This window comes from Camellia sinensis, chromosome 10 (genome assembly GCF_055761805.1).
Source record: "Camellia sinensis isolate YWXY chromosome 10, ASM5576180v1, whole genome shotgun sequence".
In the NCBI taxonomy this organism is placed as follows: domain Eukaryota; kingdom Viridiplantae; phylum Streptophyta; class Magnoliopsida; order Ericales; family Theaceae; genus Camellia; species Camellia sinensis.
The window spans coordinates 45,004,864-45,031,688 of NC_138970.1; the positions used below are offsets into that span (position 1 = coordinate 45,004,864).

The following is a 26,825-nucleotide window of genomic DNA, read 5'->3' on the forward strand; positions in this document are numbered from 1 at the left end:
TAAAACCAAGATTCCAATCTATAGGACTAACTCTTCTCTGATAATAGGCTTCAACCACACCCATCTTATCAATGGATAAGGTAAATAGCCTGGGAAATGCCTCATTGAGGCTGACATTTCCTGCCCATTTATCCCACCAGAATAGAGCCCTCCTACCATCCCCCAACACAATGATGGAGTTATTGATATAAAAGTTATGAAGCACTGCGTTTGGTAGGGCAGGAGATAAGATATCAGTCCAGATTTTGGAATCGTTGCCACCCGAACTAGGAGTCCAGCTGCCATCTCTCAAGTTATACTTGTTACATATTACAGCTTTCCAAAGAGAGAGATTCTCAGTCCCAAATCGCCACCACCATTTCAGAAGAAGACAATCGTTCATAATATTGATTCTTCCAATCTGAAGACCTTTCATTCTCCGAAATTTCCTCCCTGGTGCTCTCTGCTGAAATCTAGAGCTATTTGGGGGTGAGCTAGTGGCATTCAACCTCCATGTGTGCTTAGGTTGAGGATGATTCGGAGCCCCCACACCATGGGTTATTGGGGCTGAGAGTAGTGATTGTGTTCCTATATCAAAAGGAATGAGCCCAGCAGTTGGAGGGGCTAGGCTATTTGGGCCGGCAGCCAGATGGTCTGAAACTGGAGCCTCAGCCAATCCATAACATTCATGGGCCGGGGGTTTTTGCAAGTCCACAATTAAATTAATCCCACGAATCAAATTGTCAGGCCCAGACAAAGTTCTAATCAATCCAGAACTTTGAAATTCAAGTTCAGACCTCCCATCATCAACGGCTCTTAGCAGTCTTGCAGGGCTCTTCTGACGTACGTAGCCGATTTCTTCTGACATGCCTTTCTGTAAATCTGATTCGGCCACCATCGAAGTGTCTCTGAGCTGATCGTCTTCTACCATGGTGTTGCTGCTATCATGTGCTTGCACTATTTCATGCTCAACCCCTTCTTCATGCTTGCTCCCCATATCTGCGATCTGATTGCCAACTGTTGCAAGAGTATTATTTCTGATGCCACCAAAGTGCTCTTCGGAGGAATGGCTGAGACCGGCCATCTTCATATCTTGAATGATAATGATTTGTTCCTCACACACCCTAACTGGGTATGTGACGCCCTTGCATTCTAAACTGAGGGATTAATTAATGGGATCCATGAAGTTTGTCGCAATCTGCACTTTTCCACATTGGAAGTGATTTAAATTTCGAGTATCCTCATCCAGAGCAGTCACCAAACCCCACATCTTACCAATGTTGTTGAAGGTATTGCAACTCCAAAGGTGTAGTGGAATTCCATAACAAATGAGCCAAACCTTCCGTTCTTGGGTAATTGACATCCCCTGTTTCCATTCCAGAACGGAATCGCACCAGTCATTTAGCCAGCTCTTCATTAACACAAGTTTTTCCTTCATGATTTCCTGAGAATGAAATGTTAGAACCAAGTCTCTTCCTCCGCCTGCCCTTACTTGAACTTCCCCCAAATCTCTTCTTACTATTTCTGCCTTGAATTCTTCCGCAGCGTAGATTGGTTTCAACCTAGCTATGACACTCTCGTATAACCAACCATTGCCTTCCTCATAGGCTTTGATAATGCAGGAGGAGTTAGTTGCTAATGCCTTGCCACTCACCACCTCCGCAAAAGATCTCTCACCTTGGTATCCCACATGCGAGCTGTTGCGTTTCTCTGCAAACTTTCCAGGCTGCATTGATGGACTAGCTTGCTGTTTCGTACCATAATCCTTACTGTAATCTGCCTTTTTTACCTTTATAGCTTTATCATCGCACCAAAGCCCATTGGCTTTTTGAATAGCCATATCTGCTGCAACAGGACATCTGTATCTGACAAAGCCAAATCGGGAATTCGTCGTTTTCCTCCTCTTGTTTGGAATAAAGGTATCCACCACAACCCCATAGTTGCAGAATAATGAGAACAACCCTTTAGCTCTCATGGTTTCGGGTAGATTATCCACGAAAATAGAATGGATAGACCCATTCATCCATCTATTCCGAACTCCCCTACCGCCGTGTCTTCGAACCACCGGCTGCCATCCTCCATCGCTTGGCTTGACCATTGAGAGAGAGGACAAATTATGCGAAGATTCTTCAAATCATCTCAAAAGTATAGAATTGGCGACCAAAATTATGTTTGGTCGCCAAAAGTGGTCTCTTTTTTTTCTCGTAAATAATTTATTTTTACATAAATTATGTTCAATAAAAAATAATTATCTTTATATATATACTTTTATATTAATACGGGTCTATGTACTATATAAATAATATATCACTACTAAAAAGCAGGGCTTTTGAGTCGGCAGCTTGCCGTCGCAAATAACGGATTTGCCGACGCAAAAACTTTTTGCGACGGCGTTTCGACGGCAACTCAAGGGACGAAAATGGTGGGGTCGCAAAAAGTTTTTGAGTCGGCAATCTGCCGACGCAAAAAGTTTTAATTTTTTGAGACGGTAGATTGCCGACTCAAAAAGTGATTAAATGTTTTAAATCATAATTTTCTCACTGAGGCTCCCAAGGTTCGAACACACACCCATTTGGACAAGTTGACCCAAGGTCAACGCACTACACCCACTTCACCACCACACCTCTTTCAGATATTAAACGAGATATATATTACTTATAGTATATACACTCAATATTAATATAAAAGTATATGTATAAATAAATATATTTATTAAATATAATCAAGTAAATAAATATATATCTTGGTTATAAATATTTTTTTTTGCTACGGCATCAGTTGCCGACTCAAAAGGTCTAATTTTTTGCGTCGGCACAAATTTACCGACGCAAAAGGTCTATGCCGACTCAAAAGGTCTATCTTTTGCGTCGGTAAATTCAACCGACTCAAATAATACTATCAAATATTAATTTTTTGTGTCGGCCAACGGTGCCGACACTAAAGGTTTGGTATTTGAGTCGGTAACTCTGTGCCGTCTCAAAAAAGCTACCTTTTGCGACGGTAAAATTTGCCGACTCAAAAAACCGACTCAAAAGACCCTTTCTTTAGTAGTGTATGTTGCATATATAATCATATAGTGTTATAAAGGCATAGTGGAAGGAGTGCCTTGTATAAGATTTATGGTGTGAGAGGTTGATGGTTCGAATCTCCATAAGAGCAGATGAGAAGCTAATGAGTGGAATTTTTTTTTTTCCACGAATGGCCTTTTGGCAACTAAAGGTTTGGTCGCCGATTCCTTGAGTATTGGTGACTAAAACATTGGTCGGTAAATGTATAATTTAAAAAATATAATTGACTTTTGGCGATCAAAGTTTTGGTCGCTAGAGACTTGCTTTTTGGCGACTAACAGTTTTTTAGTCGCCAATACCTTTCCCGACCGCCTCCTAACGACCAAACCGGCGACTAAAAAATTTAGTCCGGGAAACTTAAAAACTGATTTTTGGCGAAAAAAATTGACTTTTGGCGAAATGTGTTTTTTCTTGTAGTATAATAATAAAGGCAGCAACCTCTTTTATGCTCAAATAGACCAGAAACGCAAAATGTAAAATTTCTTGTTGATTGTTGTATGGTGTGACATATTTACAATTGAAGATGAGAAATCTAACGATATAGGATCTATTTTGTATCGCCTGGCCTTACCATAAAACCAAGGAGTACAAAAATTCGAAAATTCAATTTTTAGGGATGAAACCTAAAAATTGCTCTGGTCAATCACTAGGGGGTCTGGGAGTGGGAGGAAGTCAATCGGATGTAGTTCAAACCACCTAAATGCAGCCTTGAAGAAGTTTGAATGCATTGATTTGTTCCCTCTATGATCCTAGATGATTTTGTTTGTAGTGAACCCAAAAAATCAACAAGTGAGTAGTTGTGAGTTCACCACTTTCTTAAACAAGTGGTGAACTCACAACTATAAAATATCCCCCCTAAGTGCTAAACTGGAAAATTCTGAAGAGCTAATTTAGTTTAGCTTTTTTTTATTATTTAATTTAACCTAATTCATTAGTTTCATTTGAAAAGAATTTTTGGTATTTTTTCATTTGAATGTGAAAATTGTAAAAGAAATAATGAAATAATTATAATTTAGATATGACATTTTGTTTTATTGATATATTTAGCTTATTTTATATTTTTGTGCTTATTTAAGCAAAAACAAATTATTGCCAAATGACAATTTTGTCATTTTATCAAAGATTTTGTAAAAAAAAATTTAATAATTTATAATAATTTTTTGAGTTTTTAATTGAGATATTTAGTTCCTAAACATACCCTTAATAACGTTACAAATTCTTAATAAAAATAATGGATATTTACACACAAGTTCTAATTTATGAACTTATATTTCATTAAGTCCTAACGAAAAATTTTTGGATCTTCAAATCCCATTAAATTTTTAATAGTCAGAATTATCCTTTAAACAATGATTGTTCATTATTTATGATTATCTATAAATGAACCTAATAATTTGACATTTGTTTTGATTTTCGAAATTTTCAAACATCAACTTTCAAATTGAAAAAATTAAAATATATATATATATGTATATTTGCAAAAAAAATCAAACTACTATTCTTTAAATTTTTTTTTTAAAAGAACTGAATTATTTTTTGTACAAAACTGAAAATTTTGTGTCTATAAAGGAATATGATGGTGGAACATTGATGTGCAAAAATAAAAAAAAAAACTTTTAAAAATGAAAAAACTAATAACTTTTTCAGTTTTAAAATTAGAAAAAACTGATAATGTTATCGGTTTTATTAGATAGTTGAATCAAACAAATAACTAGAAAGACAAAAGCGTTTAATCTCATACTCTTTTTTTTTTCATCAGTTAGTAAAATAATTATCTAGAATATTATTATACAAAATTGATAATATTCTTAATTTTAAAAATTAAGAAAACCTGATAATATTCTCAATTTTACATATGACATATTGGCTCAAAAAAATTTAAATAGAATCTGAACTATTGTAACATTTATAAATAAAACTTCTAAGTAATTAACTCTCACAAATATTGATTATTTAAACCACAAAACATTTCAAATAATATATTAACACCCTAGTGGTACTCCCCACCTCACACTTTTTTAAAATTTGACACGCATCTCGTTTATTATAAGGTAGATAAGTGCAATTCTTAAAGTCAACGAATCACCAAATTTATTCAAGATAATTAATATTGTTCCTAATAATACTATACAAATAAAAAAATGTTGTACATAGAATGATGGATGTGTCTTGTTGTGGACCACTTATTTAAAAATAAATAAACTTTTGGGATTCATAATTTTAAAATCTGATGAATCTTGCTGTTATATCATTTTAAATAAAATTATTTTATAAAAATTATGTTTGTATATTATTTGTACATTATTACATGCCAAAAAAATATTTTAAAAAAAATCTAGAATTTGAAATTTATGAATTAAATTCATTCATACTATGGCCCACACTCTAAATCTACATCGATATATTCAATTTTTGAAAAAAATTCTGAACATTTATTATTATTATTATTATTTTTTTTGAGTACATAGCATTTGTTATATTATTTTCCTCATAAACCAATGACGATAAGATATGTAAGCTTTCAAAGTTCTCAATGAAAAAAAATCTTATATGGCATACTCTTTAAAATGTGTGTCATATGCTCTGATTGTGAAAATTTGCGGTTTTGGTTGTCAATTATGAGAATTTGTGATGGTTAGGATTGGAGTAGCCTTTATAGTGCTTTTAGAACTTGGAAGGATGAATATTGAGAAAATCACACAACATGGTAACTTTTCAAAAAAAATGTCAAGTCAATGAAAAACTTTATACATATTAATAATAAAATTTATAAATTTTTTCATAAATTTATATATTTTTTTGTACTGATGCCACTGACATGTAATAATCCCATGAATATTCTTACTGAAAATTTTTACCTCTTATGGGATTTTTCATGTGACACGCCAAGCTTCATTATGATTTTCCCTACGACACATTTCATTTACTTGTCTTTTCTTGTTCTTGGTTTTGAATATGCAGTACTACTCTGCACGATGTCGAATGATAACCAACCCCAGAAGTCCGAAAGGAAATGCGATGATTGGATAATTTCGATTGAAAATATGCTAGTTAAAGTGAAAAAGCCGTCACAGTTGAGTATATATAAAGTTCCGAAAAAACTCTTAAAACTCAGGGAAGATGCCTATACACCTAGTATTGTGTCCATCGGACCTTTTCATCATAACAAGAAAGCGATGCAAGCTTTTGAAGAGCACAAACGGCGATACATGCTACATCTTTTTATGAGAATATCTGAAGCTGAAAAATCTAGATCTACCCTCAGGGAGTGTGCCGCTGCCATACTAGAATTGGAAGAAGAAACTCGAAGATGCTATTCAGAAAAAATAGGCTTGGACGAGTACGAGTTAGCTGAAATATTGCTAGTTGATGGCTGCTTCTTACTCGAACTGTTTTTGAGATATTCAGATATTGAGAACCACAAGGAGGGCAAAGTTGAGGACCCCTTTATCAATAATGCTCGGACTATGGCAACTCTTCAACATGATTTGGCATTACTTGAGAACCAGATTCCATTTTCTGTTCTGGAGACTTTGCTCGGCATTATAAAAGACAATGTGCCACAACCATTACGATCCTCATTTATTGAGCATAATGTGGCCACTTTAGCACTACTCTTTTTCAAATCGGCTTTGGATTTGAGCGACAAAGCAATTCAAAGTAAATCCTCGAAACTCTCTGGTACGCATTTACTTGATATTTTGCATAAGTTTTACCTCCCCAAATGTGAAACGTTGGACATTTTTGAGCTCCGCATATCTGACAAAATCAATCAATCTCGAAACTTGCAAAGAAGTGCATTAACATATCGTGCCACAAAACTTTGGAAGGCAGGAATTTATTTTGCAGCCAACACAGCTGATGCAAACGAAAATTTATTAGACATAAAATTTTCTGCTACTGATGGAGTTGTTACAATGCCACCATTACACATACAAGAAGCTATAACAGAAACAATCTTCCGAAATTTGATTGCTTTTGAGCAATGCAGCGGAACTGGCAGCACCTCACATCACATTGCATCATATGTCTTTCTTATGAGAAGTCTCCTCCATTCCTCCCATGATGTTGGAATTCTTCATAAAGAAGGGATCATAAAATATGATTTTAGTGATGGTGGTGGTCGTAAAGATGTTGCAAGTTTGTTTGAATCTATATGCAACGGAGTTGTTTTAAACGACTTCTATTTTTCCGAGTTGTGTGAGGATGTTAATCGCTACTGCTACAACGGCATGTCTCGGTGGCGCATACTTTATTTAATTTTAGATGACAGCTGGCGCACATCGAAGCACAAGTGGCACGAATATGCGTCAGTCTTCCGTCATGATTATTTGTCCAATACATGGACTTTTATCTCAGTCAACACTGCAGTGATCGCTCTCATCTTAACCGCCATGCAAACCTATTACGCCTGCTTCTCTTATTATCATCACTGAGTCCTAGTGGCAATGCCACTGCAACCCAGAGCTATCTTTTTTTTTTTTTTTTTTTTTTTTTTTTTTTTAAACGCGTAATGGGATGATCTCATAATTTTATAAAAATTGTTTATTAAGTTTTATTTTATCCGGATTTTATAATATATAATAAGATGAATTCATCAATAAAGTTTCTTTTAGTTATTAAAAAAAAATGACCTCTACGAATCTGTTTGGTAACTATTTCGTTTTCAGTTTTTAATTTTCAGTTTATATTTACAAAAATTTAAAAAAACTCTCATAAAAACTTATTTGATAATTTTTTTGATTTATAAATAGTTGTCTCAGTTTATAAATTTAAGGAAAAAAACATAAACTCAAAAAATGAGTTTACATTTTCAGTTTTCAATTTTCAATTTTCTTTTCAATTAATTTTTTTTCCCAATTAACTTTTTTTTTCAATTATTTTCAATTAATTTTTTTTCCAATTAATTTTTTTTTCAATTATTTTTTTTAATTAATTTTTTTTCAATTATAATCTGTGTGATCCCATTATCATAAATAATAAAAATAAATATAAATATTTTAGGGCTGAACAAACATATTTTTTAGTTTATGTTTTTAAAAATTTTTAAACATTTTGTTCAAACCAAACGTTTTTATAATTTATGTTTTTCTAAAAATAAACAAAAACCAGTTTATAAAATTTTTGTAAACATTAACCAAAAACATAAACGTTACCAAACGCTGCCCAATTGTTTTGTAATCTAGTTTTTTTTTTTTTTTTTTTTTGATCGGCAAAGAAAACTTTATTGATGAAGCACGTACAAAGTACAATGGAAGACATCAATAAAAAAACAACAATGCTAGGTATCATGAAAAACCTTTCATGAAAATAATCATGAAAGCTTTGTGACCCTTAGATTACACTTAGAATAAAACACTACATATTAATCAAGGTAATCCAAGGATCATAAATCTTTCATGATCATTTTCATGAAAAATTTTTCATGATCCCTAACTTATCTGATAAAAAAAAGCTTGGAGCTAGAACAAGTTTCAACCTCCTAGTTGGTGAGAAACCAACAAACAAAAAAAAGCAAGAAAAACAAGACTAAACCAACAAAAAGAGCAGAAGAAAATCTACAGAACAAATCCAAAAACCCAAGACTATGCAGCCCCGTAGACATCTTTGCACAGAAACCAAAAGCTCCCAGCAACACCTCTATGAAGATAGCAGCATATTGTCCTCTGATGATGAATACACCCAGCAAAAAGCAACCATACATTCTCCTGTTACTGCATGGGACTTGAATAGGAGCACTTAATAGAATCAATTTTATCGAGTCAATTTTATTTGTACAAGATATACATGTTACCCTACAAATTTGACTTAATTACATTAAACTCCCCTAAGCTTATACTTTTCTAATTGAGTTTCATATACTAACCATGAAATATATTTTAAGATCACTCGGGGTTTGGGGAGTCCGATAAATAAGTCAATTTTTTTAGTGCTTTCCTTTTAAAATTGTGTCAAAATTTATTATTTTTCATGTTCATATTAGGGGTGCAACTCGGGCGGGCTCAACCCGAGCAACCCGAGCCCAGCCCGAGTTTTTTTAGGGCTTGGGCAACTATATCTTGTAATCTGGACAGGCTTGGACAGATTTTTGATGCCCGAATTGCAATTCGGGCCGGGCTTGGACAGAACCAATGGCCAACCCGAGCAACCCGAACCCGAATTCAATTTAATATATTATATAAATTATATAATATATAATATATAATATATATAATTTAATAAATTATGTAATATATATAAATTAAGTAAAAGAGTTAGTCTTAATTTTTATTTTTATTTTTGGTTAGTCTTCTATTAAGTAAAAGAGTTAGTCTTAATTTTTATTTTTTATTTTTTTTTTGTTAGTTTTCTACCATTAGATTAGCATCTTTTATGTCTACCCTTAGATCTACCTACAGGTTTCTGAACTCGGGCAATTCGGGTAATTCGGGCAATTTGGGCAACCCGAGTTCAAAATACAAAGCTTGGGCCGGGCTTGGGCAACAATGTTCGGGTTCATGGTCGGGCTTGGGCGGGCTTGGACAGTGCCAAATACAATTCGGGTCGGGCTTGGGCAGACCCCCAACCCGACCGAACCCGCCCGAGTTGCACCCCTAGTTCATATTATGTAGACGAAACTATAAAAAAAATAAAAAAATAAAATTAAAATTAAAAAAAAAAAAGATTGCAAAAGTTCCAAAAATTTTTAAATTAAAATTTCCACCTTTTTTTTGTTTATTTTTGTTTTGTTTGATTTTTTTTTAGAATTTTTTAATTTGTTTCATAAAGTATAATCTAGAAGAATAAACTTGTTTTTGAATTTTTTTTTTAAAAAAATTAGTAAATACAAAAATAAGCCAACAAAAAAATTGCTAAAAAAACAAATTTCAAACACCCACAACCAAGCTACATTTATATTATTAGAGATAATATTTTGTAAAGAGATTAATCGAAGAGGATTCTATCATTTGTTTACCTTGTCATTCATCACCATTGTATTAAAATATAGTAAAAATAAAATGGGATTATTATTATTATTCTTTTGTTTAAAAAAAAAAAATCAATCTTTTGTTTACTCATACACTACCACAGTGCAGCCACCCGGTGAACGTCTCATGGTTATGGGATCTACTACAAAAGCAGCAAAAAACTCATACGAAGTCATACATACAATACAATTACAACAGTCTGTCCAAGATCTTTATTTTTCATTCAATTGTTGGAAAAGCTCCTCATTGAGGTGAAGACAAAGATCTCCATTTTTTTTTTGATCGGCAAAAAAAAGTTTTATTGATGGAAAAGCAAAATACATGCAAGAATACATCAACAAAGCAGGGAAGTACACTGAGCATCATAGCTACCCTCTACAATCCCAACTAGGTTGGCACTGCAAAGGAAGCAAAATCATATGCTAGCACTTGACCCAAGATTAGTGAGAAACCAATCAAGCAAACCAAAAAAAAAAAAAAAAAAACCCCTCTTCAAACAATAGCCATTATAGACTGGGGCATTAGATGGCATGAGTAGCAGGATGGCATTTCAATAGCAGAAACCAACACCAGCCATCAATCAAACAGACCATCAAAGCATCACAGAATCACTCTTTGATCATCCTAACCACTTCATGCCCTTACTTCCAATTGTTGGCTGCTCAGGTGGACCAGAGCCAGGCTGATAGCAACATCACAACATCTGCAGCCACACAGATCAGCCTCAGCACTGCAACCTGCAACTGCACACCAACTGAATACCACCATACACCAACAGAATTCGCCAACCTGCAACTGCAGACCAAGGCACTATCAGCCAGCAAACAACACATGCAACCAAGAGCAACACTGCAGCAGATCACAGAATTGAGGAAGGTGCCTCAGAAGCCAAATGCCCCAGAAGCACACCAGCAACAATGCAGAAGCAGAGCACACACAACAGAAGCAGAATACACACAGAAATTACTCGTGGTATCACAGCAGACTACCCCAACCAGAATACACACAAAGATCTCCATAATCACCTATTTAATAATTGGACAGCCAATTGATTCTTGGGCAAGAAATGCAGGCATCAAAGCCATGATTAAGGGCATTAACAGGTTCTTCTGCCTCACGGGGATTGAATCTTCGGCCTTGAAATAAAGCAATTTATCATTATAAATATTCCACCATTTTGCGACCAACATTTTGACATCCTCTCTATCCATGTTTGCTTCTTTTCCAGTGTACTTCCATGGTTTTGATCCCTTAAAAGTTTTTGAAAATTAAAGTGAAAAAAATCTAACAAAATGGAACCAAACTATGGTTCTGATTCAAATTATCAAGACAAAAAACAACTTTGTGGAAGAAGTTCAAGAAGATTAACGGATTTGCTAGATTAGTAGGAAATACTTAACTGCACAGTAGTGCACTACTTTAACTCTTTCGAGCTCAACATTCTCCGGATACTACCATAAAATTGGGAGAACCAGGTTGTAGACCACAGGAATGGGTTTGAACATGTCTTTGAAGAAGATGTTCAAGAAATCCTGTAATTTACACCAAAAAAAATTATACAAAACGTAGATTTAATATTAGGAAACATGTAAATCTATTTGATAGGATGTGATGAGCAAATTTGTAACTTCAGGTTTGCACTTTGATCTTTATTGTCCTTCTATAGTTGTATATATGATGATGGAGATTCTTTCAATAGACCACAGTACCCCAGGGGGCCTAGCAATCCCCCTTATATCAAAATATGAAACGACTTCTCACTAGTTGCCCATCCAATTGAAAACGTGCTATTGGTTTTAATCCAAAATTGTTTATCTCCTAGGATTCATTAAAAGATTATTAATGGATAAAATCAAGTTGATTATAGAATAGTAATCACAGGATAAAATTACATTTTTATTAAAAAGTAAAAAAAGTTTAAAAAGTAAAAAAAGTAAGTATAATTTTGATAGTAAACCAATTAGTTTTTTTACTATAAATGTAATATAATCATTTGACTAATGAAAGTTGAACAATTAAGGTGGACTACAAAATGTGCCCACCTAATCCAATACTGCCTCTAGTTGAATGCCTAACTGGACAGACTTTTATGTGTATGTATGAGAGGGTTCAAGAACGTCATTGGAAAATTTGAAGATCTTCAAAGATTCTTGAAGAAAAATTCGAATTCTCTAGAAGTTGATGAGAGACTTAGATTCTTCAGTAGTCTCAACTAAGAACACAAAAACAAAGAGATAATGGAGATAAGAGATTAGGTGAAGAAGAAGGCAAAATAGTTAGAGAGAGAATAATGGCAAGACTCTCCCATGGATCTCCCACTTTCACTCTCAAGGTTGATAATGGAGAAGGGAAATTAGTTCTTTCCCAAGAGTTATCTCTCCAAAATTCATCCCTTGTAAAGCCATGGGTGGGTGCTATTTATAGGCACCTCATGATGTAGGATGGAGCCCATGTCCAAGGCACATGGAGAATATTCTCTCTAACCATCTTGTCCGAGGAGGTGACCTCTCCGAGCAGGAGGAAAACCCCGAAGAGGAGATCAACCTCTCGGCGAACCCTTCTTCTTAGCCACACCTAACCAATGATCTCCAATCATCCCAAAGGGTCAAGGGTAGTCCCAGAGGATGTTCTGCCGCAGAAGGGTCAGGGGTAATCCAAGAGAACACCCTGCCACAAATGTTGCCGAGTCTCAAGGACCCCCTAGATCATGCCACCTCGACCCGGGTATAGGCTAGTTTAACCGAAGAGTGAATTTATCTCCACTCATCGTCTTCGGGATTGAGTCCTTTGTTCAGACTCTATTACACCCATGGTTCTGGTACGTAGATCCCGGAAAGCTCCGAGTCTGCAAGTGTTCTGGGACTCATTAATGGAGTGACTTCTTGATTGCGTCTGAATCCGTTCAAAGCCAAGTGCTTCGAACCTCTAGGTTCGTGGATTCGAACCCTTTTGAGTCCAAGCTCAAGTAAGTCTCTAAGTTCGTGGATCCGAACCCTTTTGAGGCTTAGAGCGATTCGGCCCGTTTGATGGCGATAAATCCGAATCTACCAATCTTGAACTATTGGACCTAATTAATTTAGTGGGCTCAAATTAACTTCTCTTACATTTTCCCCTTGCATGTATGAGAAATTGTAGTTTTCTCGGACATGCATAGTTTCGTCTTGTTAGCCATGCTTCACATTACGTCTTCGGGAATATTTGATCTTGACAGAGTCTATGGATAAAGCTGAGGACTCACCGTAAATTATGAGTAAAGTTGACAACTAATAAAGATAAGATTTTTTTTTCTCTCTCTCTTTTAATATGAATTCAAATCATTTTTTTTTTTGAACATCATTTTCTTCAACAATTTATAAAAAATTCATATCCAAAGATGCTCTAGAATATTCGGAGGCTTATTTTATATATATATAGCCTTAGAGCATCTCCAACCCTGAACCAAAATTTTCACCAAATCTAAGTAAGAAAATGACTTTTTCCACAATCTGATACCGAGTGCTCCAACGGTGCATCAAATCCCGTGGGTCAACCGGTGGGTCGACCGGTAAAGGTAAATTTTTTTAAAAAAAAAAACCCTTTTGAACTGTTTGAACCCACCGTTGTGAACCCACGGTTATGGACTGGGGAAGGGGCGATCGGTTGGTCGACCGGCGGGTCGACCGGTCAGCCAAATTTTTTTTTTTCCCTTCATTTCTGTTCCCAATTCTTTTTTCTATTTCTTTTTCCCTCAATTTTTCCTTCCATTACATATATATGTCTGGCGTATGAATTATGCTCTCACATAAATCCATTATCCATATGCCAGACAACTCCACAAAACTGATACGATCATAACTTGAACAAAATAGAGCATCATGAATACCTTCAAATCCATTATATTGACATCATTTTCATCCTCCTCTTCTTCTTCCTCTTCCTCTGATGATGAATCTGATGATGAATATATCGTCACACTTGTAGGAGCTTATGAGCAGAACAATACTAATATGTTTCAGATTCTGAAGAGTGATTGCTCAAAGAAGGTAGGTGGTTCTGTTGTAGGTCATAGGTATATACACAGAAATAGAAGGTAGGGTCACGACAGATTGTTTGGAGATTATTTTGCTGCAAATCCTATGTATTCGCCTACAGTATTTCGGAGACGTTTTCGAATGTGTCGTCCTTTATATCTACGAATTTTGAATGCAATCCAAGCACACAATTCATATTTTCTTCAAAAACAAGATGCTTGCCATGTACTTGGATTATCTCCCGTACAAAAAATGACTTCAGTGATGAGAATATTGTCATATGGTGTTGCAACAGATGCAGTTGATGATTGCATACGTGTCAGAGAAAGTACTGCAATTCAAAGTTTGCAACAATTTTGTAATTCAGTGATTGAAATATTTGGTGAAGAATATCTGAGATCTCCAACACGAACTGACATTGCTAGATTACTTGCTATTGGAGAGGTTCGGGGGTTTCCTGGCATGTTGGGAAGTTTAGATTGCATGCATTGGGAACGGAAAAATTGTCCAAAGACATGGCAAGGTCAATATGTAGGCCATCAAAAGAAGCCAACCATTATTCTTGAAGCAGTAGCATCTTATGACTTATGGATTTGGCATACATTTTTTGGAATGCCTAGCTCACACAATGACTTGAATGTGTTGGACCGATCGCCTTTGTTTTCTAATCTTGCGCAAGGTAAAGCTCCCCCTGTCCATTACACGATTAACGGACATAATTACGATATGGGTTATTACCTTGCTGATGGTATATACCCTCAATGGGCAACACTGGTTCAAACAATTTCTTCTCCCCAAGAAACAAAGAGACAACATTTTGCAATGATGCAAGAGTCTGCCAGGAAAGATGTAGAGCGGGCATTCGGAGTCCTTTAATCTCGATTCACAATTATAGGCGGTGCTGTACGTTTTTGGGATTCGAAAATGCTTGCCAACATAATGAAGACTTGTATTATTTTACATAATATGATTGTCGAAGATGAGAGGGATGAGCACCTTGACTTCAATTATGAAATTTCATCAACCAACACACCAGTGCAACTTTCCTCTACTCCTACGAATGACTTCCAAACATTTTTGTCTCGTCATTTAGGTATTAGAGATAAGGATGCATATCATGCCCTCCGTAATGATTTAGTAAAACATATGTGGCATCTTCATGGTGAACACTAAATTCATCACAGCAATACATGTAATTTTGTTTCAAGTTTTGGAAATCTTCATGTTTGTAAGCACTATATGAACTAATTAATTCAGAAGTTATGTGATGAGCTGCTGTTGGTCTGATTCAATCTTTAATATTCAGAATTGTGCAATGTTCAATTCTACCCTGAATACGTCTCGAAATATCACATAAATTTAATAATCATGTCTTCAAATTTTTGTTGATGTGCCAGAAATCATAATACCACATCCATTTATGCACATTTCATAATTATGTCTTAAATGATAATTACTGATGTTGATATGCATAATCATAATTTCATAATTATGTCTTAACTGATAATTAGTCTTCTTAATTTAATAATAAAACCTCAAAGTACTGCATAATCATTATTTGTGCATAATCATAATTTCATAATAATGTCTTAATAATAATAAAACCTCAAAGTACTGCATAATCATTATTTGTGCATAATCATAATTTCATAATAATGTCTTAATCATTATTGATGTGCCATTGATTTATTGATGTTGATCTTCCCATTCATTTATTACCTCACTTGACATGCATTCGACAGACAGAGTAAAAAAACACTTAACAAGCCTTCAACTATTTGTCTTCAATTATTTGAACATGAATGTGGATAAATGCATTCCACCTACAAATCATAATGTGTTCAATTATTTGTGCACACACTACACTACATACGTTTGAGCCACCTACCTTTCATTAAACACATACCACCTACCAGTCAGTGACTTCATTCCATCTACCATGCCTCATTTTGCACATACCTTGACTTGTTGAGTATTAATTTCCTCACCACCTACCTCAATAATAGAGCCTCTATATCAACTGACAGACCACTTCATTCCACCTCTATACCAAGGGAAACATTTGAATACCTCTCAGCACTGAATACCTTCATTCCACCTTCATTCCACTTTCAGTTTTACTTTCATACCTCTGCTACCTTCATTCTACTTTCACCGAATACCTCTCCCACAGATTGCATACCTCTGCCACCAAGGGAAACATCTGCATCAACAAAGGCAGGAACAAGCACAAGCAGGCAGCATCCAAAACAGCATCGAAACAGAGTAAATTTTGGCACGGGGCAACCGGTTGGTCAACCGGTTGGGCAGCCGGTTGGTCAAGCGGCCCTCTGGTTTTTTTTTTCTTTTCAGTGTATGCTGTCATTTTTCGATTTTAAAGCTGTATTTATTCAACTTGATTTTTATTTGTTCAACTTTAACCTTCTTAGGAGCATAAACTTCATGTTTGAATCAAATTATATGTTCAATATTTGAAAAATTAACATGATGCCTATTTTTCTAGGACTAACTTCTATGTACTGGCATATGCCTCATTTTATAGTTTCAGTATGCACTTCAGGAAATTGAACATAATATGACAAATGATTTAATAATTAGTATGCACTTTAGTATACAAACTACATGTCATTACTATGCCTCAAAAACAAATATAATTTTTATTCTAGAATGGACATCCAAACATATATAACAGAAGATTGCTTTTTTCTTGATAATTCAAACATTATTTTTATTTCTACTTTTATTTGCTAGTGCATGTGTGTTATATCAGTATGCATTCACAAAATACTTCTCCAGATCACATTTGACTTCTCATGTCAGTATGCATTCGAGAAACTCTCCTGAAGTTCACATTTGGCTTCTCACTACCTATCACACACACTCACACACAGAACAAGATGATGATTTAAATTACACCACCAAATAAATTTGAAACACTAAGGATTATTATTGTCATGTTAATTTGAGTACAAATTGCCAAGGGATTTACAAAAACAGAAGTTGAATTTTAGTACAAATTGGCAAGGGATTATTACTGTCGTGTTAATTTGAGTACAATTTCAGACCTGATTTAATCTCATGATATGTAATTATGCACTTCAGTATGCAGTTCAGTTTATTGAACATGTAATATGAAAATGTACATGTTAGTAGGCATACTACAAGTTGGTCATGTTTTTCGATTTTAATATGTATTGTAATATTAGAACTATATTCATTTCAACTCTAAGTTAATGTTTTCATAAAGAACACCAAGCCACCTGTAATTCACCTTTCATATGTAACACATATTCATTAAAATTTAACAGATATTGACATCATGCCTAGAACTAGAAGAGCGAGACCACAAGTTGGTGAAAGTACCAACCCTCCACGACGCGAAGAACAGCAGCGTCAAAATCAGGCATATCCTACTGATGATTTTCTCAGTGAAAGTCATGCACTAGCCTTTCCAAACTTCTCCAGCCGACCAATTGTAATAGGGAGGAGGGTAAATCTGCCATCTCAATATGATGCACTATTAGTTACTAAACTTGAAGCAATGGGGTGGCAAAATTTAATTAATTTACCCCAAAAGGTATATCCGCGGTTGGTATCTCTATTTTATGTTCATCTAAGAGGTACTCAAGAAGAAGATGGAAATTTCACTCTGTTGTCATATGTGAAAGGAAAGGGTATACAGTTTGATATTCCTACTTTGGCAAGCATTATTGGAGTTGAGTTAGGTGATGAAAATATCCATTTTCATACTAAGGCTGACTTAGCTAAAATCGTTAGTAATGCTATTGACGTATATACTAGTATTTGTCGGAACAGATTTACTAGGACAGTTTACAAGCAAGACATTTGAAACCTTATCTTCAGATTGTCCACCGGTGGATTGTAGAAAATGTCACTCCAAAAAAAGGACATCATGATGCGGTTCCATATTTTAATGCCTATTTGTTATACTGTTTTGAAGTTGGTCATAAGTTAGATTTGTGTTACATAATTATGAAAGAAATGATAATCCCAAATCAAGGTCAATTCACGGGCCGGTCATTACTGTTTGGGGCACTGTTAACCAAAATTTTCAAACATTTCAGGGTTCGGCTTGTAGATGAAACGAAGATGAAAATCAGGTCACCCATTAATCAGTATACAGTGACTCGTGCTGGTGCAGCCTCCAATTTAATGGGAAGTGAGAATGCTACAGACGATTCAGAAGATGAAGTCCCACCAGATGATGCTCCACAAGCTCCTCCTGCCAATGTGATGCCATTAACTGAACAACCACAATATTGGACTGAGTTTTTGGCCATGGAAGAACAACGTTATAATGAACGCGTTCAATGGGAACAGCAAATGGCTAATCAGGTCAATTCGTTGGGTACTCAGTTTGATACATTTGCCACTGCCCAGAATTCATTAATTCAACAATTTGGTGAATTCCGTGTGGATATTGAGCATCGCGTAGATACGATTGAGCATTAGGTAAATGACATATACCATCACTACTATCCTCCTCCTCCACCACCACCACTACATAATGACTGTTGATGTATTTCACATTATGTATTTGTTTTAGTTTCAGTATTTTGTTCTTTTAACAACCTTTTGTTGGGTTAGTTTGTTAACGAGGACGGCAGTAATTAAAACCAATTCACTTATGACATTGGCCTATTGATATATATACTTCATATTGTGGTTTTTCATTTTAATGCCTATTTGACAAAGGACATTATTATGTACATTCTAAAAATGCTACAAAAAAGGTCATTAACCATTTCTGATTTTGTGGTATAAATCTGGTTATAGTACTGATTGGCATATTCATTGACATATCATTTTAAAGAAGACGAGGTTAATTAAAAAAACGCGACATTGAAGTACAAGCCAAAGATCTCCCTATTCAAAAAAAAACATGGCAATAATTAGACATTGACCTTGAAAGATGGCAAAAATACATGGCAAAAATTCATAAAACCAATAAAACTAACCAATACAAGTTAGATGTAATAATTTTAAATAACAAAACTAATGGATGAAACCCACTAATACAGAACCTTTCAAGGCAATCTACTAGTTGATCGAAATAAAATCTGTCGTTGAAGATCTTCGAAGTACGCCCTTTGCATAGGATTTAAAATTGTCATGTCCATTGACATTATTTTATGATCTTCATTTCGTTGTTCTCTTTCATTCATCATGGATAGGAGTTTTAGTTGTTCCTCCCTATCTTCGGCCCTTCTTCGACGCTCTGCAGCCTTCTGCTCACGGTCTATCGCCTTTTGTTCATCTCGCTCAATAGTTGTAGTGGAGATACTTGATAACACTTCAATAATTTTAGATTGGTTGGCAGCCATTTCATCAAATCTACTATCATGCGTTGTTTGATTCTTCAGCTTCTCTTTCGCTGCCTTAGTACCAATTGGTTGTGTTGATGTGTTAGATGGTTGTTCGTGCACCGCATTATTCTGGTTGGATTGAGAAACGTCAAATTCAGTTGGCAGATTGAAACATTGATCAGCATGTTGCGCGGTTCTTTTTGATCGAAATTCATCCCAGTTACAACTTCGGCGCAAAATATCCCAGCATGTATTAAATATGAAGTGTTTTTTCTGTATTACATGATATATCCGCTTCGCTTCAGTGACCTAAATAAAAAATTATAAAGATTTCAATAACAAGTATATATTTAGAAAAGAAAATTGATATTTAATAACACAAATAAATTTTACCATATCTGCCTCAGTTGTTCCACTTTGTTGCCTCAGTTGAATTTGTTCAAGAAAACCACAGAATTTATTAATGGCCTTTTGCATGATAGACCAACGGTGAGATAAAGAAATACAATTTCGATTTGATTCACTGCTCAATTGTGAATTAAAATAAACCAGTACTCGTTCCCAAAATATAGCCATAGTATGACTATTACCAGTAATGGGATCTTGAGAGACTGCTAACCAAGATCCACATAAAGTTTCATCTTCTATAATTGTGAACGCTTTACCACGAGAAACAAGAGAAGTTTCTGAAATAAAAGAATTATCACTGTTCTGCGTGTTCTGCTCTCTTGAAGATTCCGACATAAAATTAATATCAGTGTTTTGCTCCAACATTTGTGATTCTCCAAACATTTCGAAATCTTCCATACTTTGAAAAAAATACAGTATACTTACTAAAAAATATTCTAATGATATAAGCTCAAACTCAAAATCAGATAATTTATTGAGATACTAATAATTAAAATTTCAAGAGAAAAAAATATGTATTGACACAAAAGAAACAAAACTCACAACATATAAACTTAACGGTATTTTGAAAATGAAATACTCTGTCTTGATATTCTGAAAATGAAATACTGTCTTGATATAGAAATCAGATCTATTTTATACAGCCTACTTTCAACGGTAAATTTTTAAAATAGTCTGTCCATCCAACGGTAATTTATTATTATAATGGCTAGTTCTGTAATATATATGTAAAAGGTAACAATTTTATTTATATTTTGAAGAAAATTAAAATTTATATCACCCTCTAAATTATTCATAATCCACAAAGTAAACTATGTCAAAATAACCCAGCTCAAACAACATGAAATGAAGCCAACCAGTTCATATGCTACCCTCAAAACTGTAGCAGATGCTAGCCAAAGGAGTTACCAAGCAGTTACCAAGCAGTTCAAAGAGGTCAAACCAAGCAGTTACCAAGCAGTTCAAAGAGGTCAAACCAACCTTGACGCAGAGGGCGACCGGTTGGTCAACCGGCCGAGCAACCGGCTGGTTGACCGGTTCCTCCCTCCAACGGTCGCACACAGTGTTTTGGTTAAATCTGTATACTGTTCTCACTTTGATGATTTGTTTGCTGAACTCTGAATTTGATACCAGTTTGGTAAAAGCGTTGGAGCATGAAAAAGTGATTTTTTCACCAAATTTTAAATTTGATGACAGGTTTGGTTCAGGGTTGGAGATGGTCTTAGCCTTAGCACTTTTGAGGGTCATCAGAATCGAACTTTTCCCTTTTCTTTTTTTATATTTTTTTCTTTTGGAGATAAGGACAAAAACCCTAATATTTCTCTTTTAGGCAACACCTATTCAGCAGGCACACTTTCTCTCCCTAAAAAGAGAGACCCAGCTTCTTCTTCTTCTTCAAGAAAGCTCTATTCCTATAATTCTAGAGGCTGCTGCCATTTAGTACGCTGACCTCTATCGCAACTCCAAGCAACGTCACTCACTTAACCCAGCTTCGACTGTCGCAGACGTCGCGGTCTAGCCACTGCCTTGTCCTAGCTCCGACGGCCAACACCGACGCCGACCTCTTTGCAAAGTCACAGCTCTGCGACGTCCCCAGCAACATCACTGCGACTTTCTGCCTCAATTGCCCATCGCCGACCACTGTTGGCTCATCTCTGCCCCGACTTTGCCTCCTGCTCTGACTGTTCAGCGCCACCCACACACGCCGCCCACTCAATGCGTCGTGTGTGGTTTTGCCTAGCGCAATCTCGGCGATATTTTCAGAGTTTGGACCACACAGATATTGGTTTTGCTTGCACACTCATTGGCTCCAGTCGTGGTTAATCAATGTCAACCACGTCGCCGACTCAACGCGGCGATGGTCTGCCCAGTTCATTTCTCACCCATTGTTCGTGCGAGCGATACGTGCTGCCACCGACCTGTTCTGACTGTCTTGGGCCATTTTTGTGCTTGCTTCGGTCTATTTCTTGCTTCCATAGTGCTTGCTTCTGCCCATTTTTTTTTAGTTTCTTCTACACTGATTCAGATCTGTAAATTGTTTTCTGCCGAAACCCTCTTCTCCTTCTTCTTATATTTTTGGATCTGTGGGTACTCCTTTTTATATTTTCGGATCTGTAGGAAAGTATATATATATTTTTAAAATTTTAGAGGAAGCTTTTTTTTGTGAAAACCCACTTCAGAATCTTGTGAAAACCCATTGATGCTGAATTTGATATGTGTTGTGGGCTTTGCTTAAATATATATAAGTTTTTTTTTTTTTTTTTTGAGTTAAAATTTGATCTCCTGATCTTGAAATAACCACCACCCTTGCTGAATTTTGTTTTTGTAAGAAATTTTGGACTATGAATCTTAACTTGGAAGAGATATTCTTGCAATTTGTATGATAATATCTTGAATCTCACTCATAAATAGGAAATATGTGAATCTTGACTTGGAAGAGATATTCTTGCAATTTGTATGATAATCTGTTGAATCTCGCTCACAAATGGGAAATATAATCTTCAAATAAAAATATTTTGGATCTCGAGCCCTGAAATTTGTTACCGAACTTACTCTATCCGGAATCAGAGCCTTGTATAAACTGAGTCTTTAATAGTGAATATTGTAATCTGAGAGAAAATGACCCACTTGAATCTTGTATACTTGGAAAATGAATTCTTGTACGAAATCTGCGACCTTGGAGCTCTCAAAGCCTGCACTAATAAGAGTAAAGGCTATCCCTCGGAAGTCCAAACAGAAGCATGGCTGTCTCTCAAGAGTTTGAATAGTAGCACACACCCTACTTCGGCAAGAAAGTTCCCTCTAGAAGGCAACCGAGTCTACTAAGCTTGTACCAACAGAAGTAAAGATTGTCTCTCGGAAGTCCAAGCGGAAGCAAGGCTGTTCTTCAGAAGTCTGAATGGAAACAAGGCTATCCTTCGGAAGTCCAAGTAGATGCGCACTTCTACTTCGGCAGCTAATGGAAACAACGGCTATCCCTCGGGAGTTTGAGTAGGAGCCCACTCTACTTTGACAAGAAAGATCCTTGGAGCTCATACTGATAGAATGAAGGGCTGTTCTTCGGACCCGCACTAACGAAAGCAAGAGCTATCCCTCGAAAATCCGAACAGAAGCAAGGTTGTCCCTCAGGAGTTTGAATAGTAGCACACACCCTACTTTGGCAAGAAGATCCTTTCTGATAGGCCAGCGAGTCTCGAGGGCTGTTCTTCGAAAGTCTGAGTGGGAGAACACACTCTACTTCAGCAAGAAAGATCCTTGACACTTTTTGAAAGTCTGAGTGGAAGAACACACTCTACTTCAGCAAGAAAGATCCTTGAGGCTCGCACTGATGAAAGAGACGTCTATTCTTCGAAAGTCTGAGTGGAAGCACACACTCTACTTCAACAAGAAGGATCCTCGAAGCTCGCACTGATGGAAACGAGATTTGTTCTTCGAAAGTCTGAGTGGGAGCACACACTCTACTTCAACAAGGGAGATCCTCGAAGCTCGCACTGATGGAAATGAGGTTTGTTCCTTGGAAGTCCAAATGAAAGCAAGGGCTATCCCTCGGAAGTTCGGGTGGAAGCACACTCTTTTCTTTGGCAAAAAAGATCCCTCGAAGCTCGTACTGATGGAAGCAAGGGATATTATTCGGAAGTTTAAGTGGGAGCACACACTCTACTTCAGCAAGAAAGACCCTCGAAGCTTGCATTGATTGAAGCAATGGCTACTCTTCGGAGGTTCGAATAGGAGTACACTCTACTTCGGCAATCAATGGAAGTAAAGGTTGTCCCTCGAAAGTTTGAGTAGGAGTATTTCTACTTCGACAAGAAAGATCTTCCAAGCTCGCACTGATGGAAGTAAGGGCTATTCTTCGGAAGTCCGAGTGGGAATACATACTCTGCTTCAACAAGAAAGACCATCGAAGCTTACATTGATGGAAGTAAGGGCTGTTCTTCGGAAGTCCGAGTGGGAGCACACACTACTTCAACAAGAAAGATCCCTTCAGGTTGGTAACTGAGTTTACTATTCCTCTTTCTTCTTTGAGGGCCAACAAAAAATTGAAAACTGTTTCAAGCAACATAACACAATAAAGATATACAATGTAGAGAAAATAACTTCTAATGGAGATACACAATATGGAGGAAATAAATTTCTTCATAACATAAGAAAGAAAGATAGAACTTTTTGGATAATGCAATAAATACAAATTGTAACTGTCATGGATAGATTTCTTCTACAGAATGTTGACATTTGCCCCTAGAGTTGCAAGGTCATTTGGAAAGCCTTCACCAGCTGCTCGGGTTGTGGTCGTCATACACCATCATAGCCACGTCTTCTAAGATATCCTGGGGCCCCTATTCTTTGAACTCTAGCTCATCTGCTTCGACTTTCTTTCTAAAGATCTTCTTAAGCGTCTGACACTTTTCTGTAGGATGTCCTAGTGATCGGTGGAAAACACAATGATTAGGGCCCGCGCGATCCTTCTTCGACAAAAGCTCTTCGATACGAGGCAACTTCAATTCCCCATTTGCCACTCATTCTTTAACTAAGGCCTTCACTTCCTCAACACTACATGGAAAAGGAGTGTCATCTTCGCAATTTTTCCTCTTCTGACCTCTGAATTCCTCCCCTTGCGACTTTCGGGTAGCAAACACGGAAGCCGCAGAGACAGAAGGTCCTCGAGATGTTTTGAAACTGGTTTTATAACTAGTCTCGAACCCGATCTCCTGAGATTGAGGTACGTTGATGTTCCGAGATGCTTTAATTAGTGCCGAGAAGGTGAGTAGCTTGTGATTAACAGGAAGCATCTTGTACCCATTCAATGCCCCTTCAACACAGATTTAGACCAAGTAGCTTTCCTCCACAGCCTCATGACAGTCCACGGCTTTGTCTTGGAACCTCTTCACATATTCAAGAATGTCTTCACTCTCTTGTTGCTTTTCCTTACATAGGATGAGTGCAGTTACTTTCTCAGCTGCTTGAAAGAATTTGGCGTGGAATTTGTTGACCATCTCCTCCCAACTTCGAACAGAGTTTGGGGTCAAGTTAACGTACCAACTATATGCTCGGTCAGTGAGGGACTTGGAGAATTCTCTCAGTCGGAGGACATGATTTGAACCATGAATCCCCAAAGTCTCGATGAACCGCACAACGTGTTCTCGAGCATTTCCTTGCTTGCCATCAAATTTGATGAACTTTGTCACCGTATACCCCTCCGGGTATGGATAACTCAACATCTCGATAGGGTAAGGTAGCTTGACATCCGGATCAGGCAAAGAGGGTAAAGTCCTTTTGCCCCGTTCGAGATCAAACATGGCTTGCACATCGACGGGAGTAAGAAACTGTTGAGGGAGACAGTTTGATGGTGGCATTCTCGGAACTTGGCTTATGGACCCCAAGGCTAAACTAGGAGCAACCTGGCCACTCTGGTGTTGAGAATTCATCATCAGTGAAGACACATGACGATATTGGCCATCGACACCTATAGACATGCCATTTGGTGATGGGACGTTGCATTGGGTCCCATAAAGTTCATTGCACGCCACGACTATACTGGGTTGGACTTGCAAACTTGGCGTCAGAGCCAAAGGAGACCCACTCAATACATGAGTAGAATTTACAATCGGTGGAACAAAATTAGGCATGGATGGAGCAACATTTTGTAGAGGAATTTCTGTAGGCCTTCCTTGAGCTTCCACAGCCGCTGGAACACCATTCATCACTCCAAAAACTCCTCCAACCATCACTGGACCATGGCTCGATCCTCCAGGTGCGTGATTTTGTGCTCCATGGGTCGTAGGTAGGTCATGACTTGTTCCTCCTAGCACTTGATTTTGCACACCATTTTGTACAACTTCAGGGAGAATTTGGAGTGGATCTTGATGGTTTTGACCATTCCCAACATTTTTATGAAGTTATTGATGCCTGTCGGTGCCGATTTGACCTCCATTTGTTGCTGGTAGTGCGAAATTCGAACCCATCACCAACATGGTGTGGGTCAAATTTTGAAGGGTTGTGAGACTTGTTGAGTGTGTTGGAGTCCTTGAATGGCTTCTAGGATGAGAGGTGAGTCTTGAACTTCAGTCCTTTCATTACCACCATTAGAAGAGCCTTGTTAATGAACTTCTTCTTCTCCCGTCATCTTCACCGGAGTTATGTAGATTCCAGATCTTGTTGAGACCATTAACCAATCCACCTCCCTAGTGGATTCGCCAAATGTATGAGAGGGTTCAAGAACATCATTGGAAAATTTGAAGATCTTCGAAGATCCTTGAAGAAAAATTTGAATTCTCTAGAAGATGATGAGAGACTTAGATTCTTAAATAGTCTCAACTAAGAACACAAAAGCAAAGAGATGATGGAAATAAGAGATTGGGTGAAGAAGAAGGCAAAATAGTTAAAGAGAGAATAATGGCAAGGCTCTTCCACGAATCTCCCACTTTCATTCTCAAGTTTGATAATGGAGAAGGGAAATTAGTTCTTTCCCAAGAGTTATCTCTCCAAAATTCATCCATTGTAAAGCTATGGGTGGGTGCTATTTATAGGCATCTCATGATGTAGGTTGGAGCCCATGTGCAAGGCACATGGGAAATATTCTCTCTAACCACCTTGTCCAAGGAGATGACCTCTCTGAGCATAAGGAAAATCCCGAAGAGGAGATCAACCTCTCGGCGAACCCTTCTTCTTAGCCACACCTAACCAATGATCCCCAATCATCCCAAAGGGTCAGGGGTAGTCCCAGAGGACGTCCTACCATAAAAGGGTCAGGGGTAATTCAAGAGAACGCTCTGCCGCAAATATTGTCGAGTCTCAAGGACCCCCTAGATCGTGCCACCTCGACCCGGGTATAGGCTAGTTTAACCGAAGAGTGAATTTATCTCCACTCACCATCCTCGGGATCGGGTCCTTTGTTCAGACTCCATTACGCCCATGGTTCTGGTACGTAGATCCCGGAAAGCTCCGAGTCCGCAAGTGTTCTGGGACTCATTAATGGAGCAACTTCTAGATTGCATCTGAATCTATTCGAAGCCAAGTGCTTCGGATCTCTAGGTTCGTGGATCGGAACCCTTTTGAGTCTAGGCT

General features: G+C 36.9%; 1 protein-coding gene and 1 pseudogene across 1 annotated transcript; one reads left to right on the top strand and one right to left on the bottom strand.

Annotated features, from left to right (window-relative positions):
* Positions 1-6,022: 6,022 nt before the first annotated feature.
* Positions 6,023-7,483, top strand: LOC145800342 (UPF0481 protein At3g47200-like). Its single transcript, XM_082890001.1, has one exon. The coding sequence runs from the start codon at positions 6,023-6,025 to the stop codon at positions 7,481-7,483; it is 1,461 nt and encodes a 486-aa protein (XP_082746127.1).
* A 3,194-nt stretch (positions 7,484-10,677) lies between these two features.
* The window catches only part of LOC145800343 (galactinol synthase 1-like), a 175,939-nt pseudogene continuing 159,791 nt past the window's right edge, over positions 10,678-26,825 (bottom strand).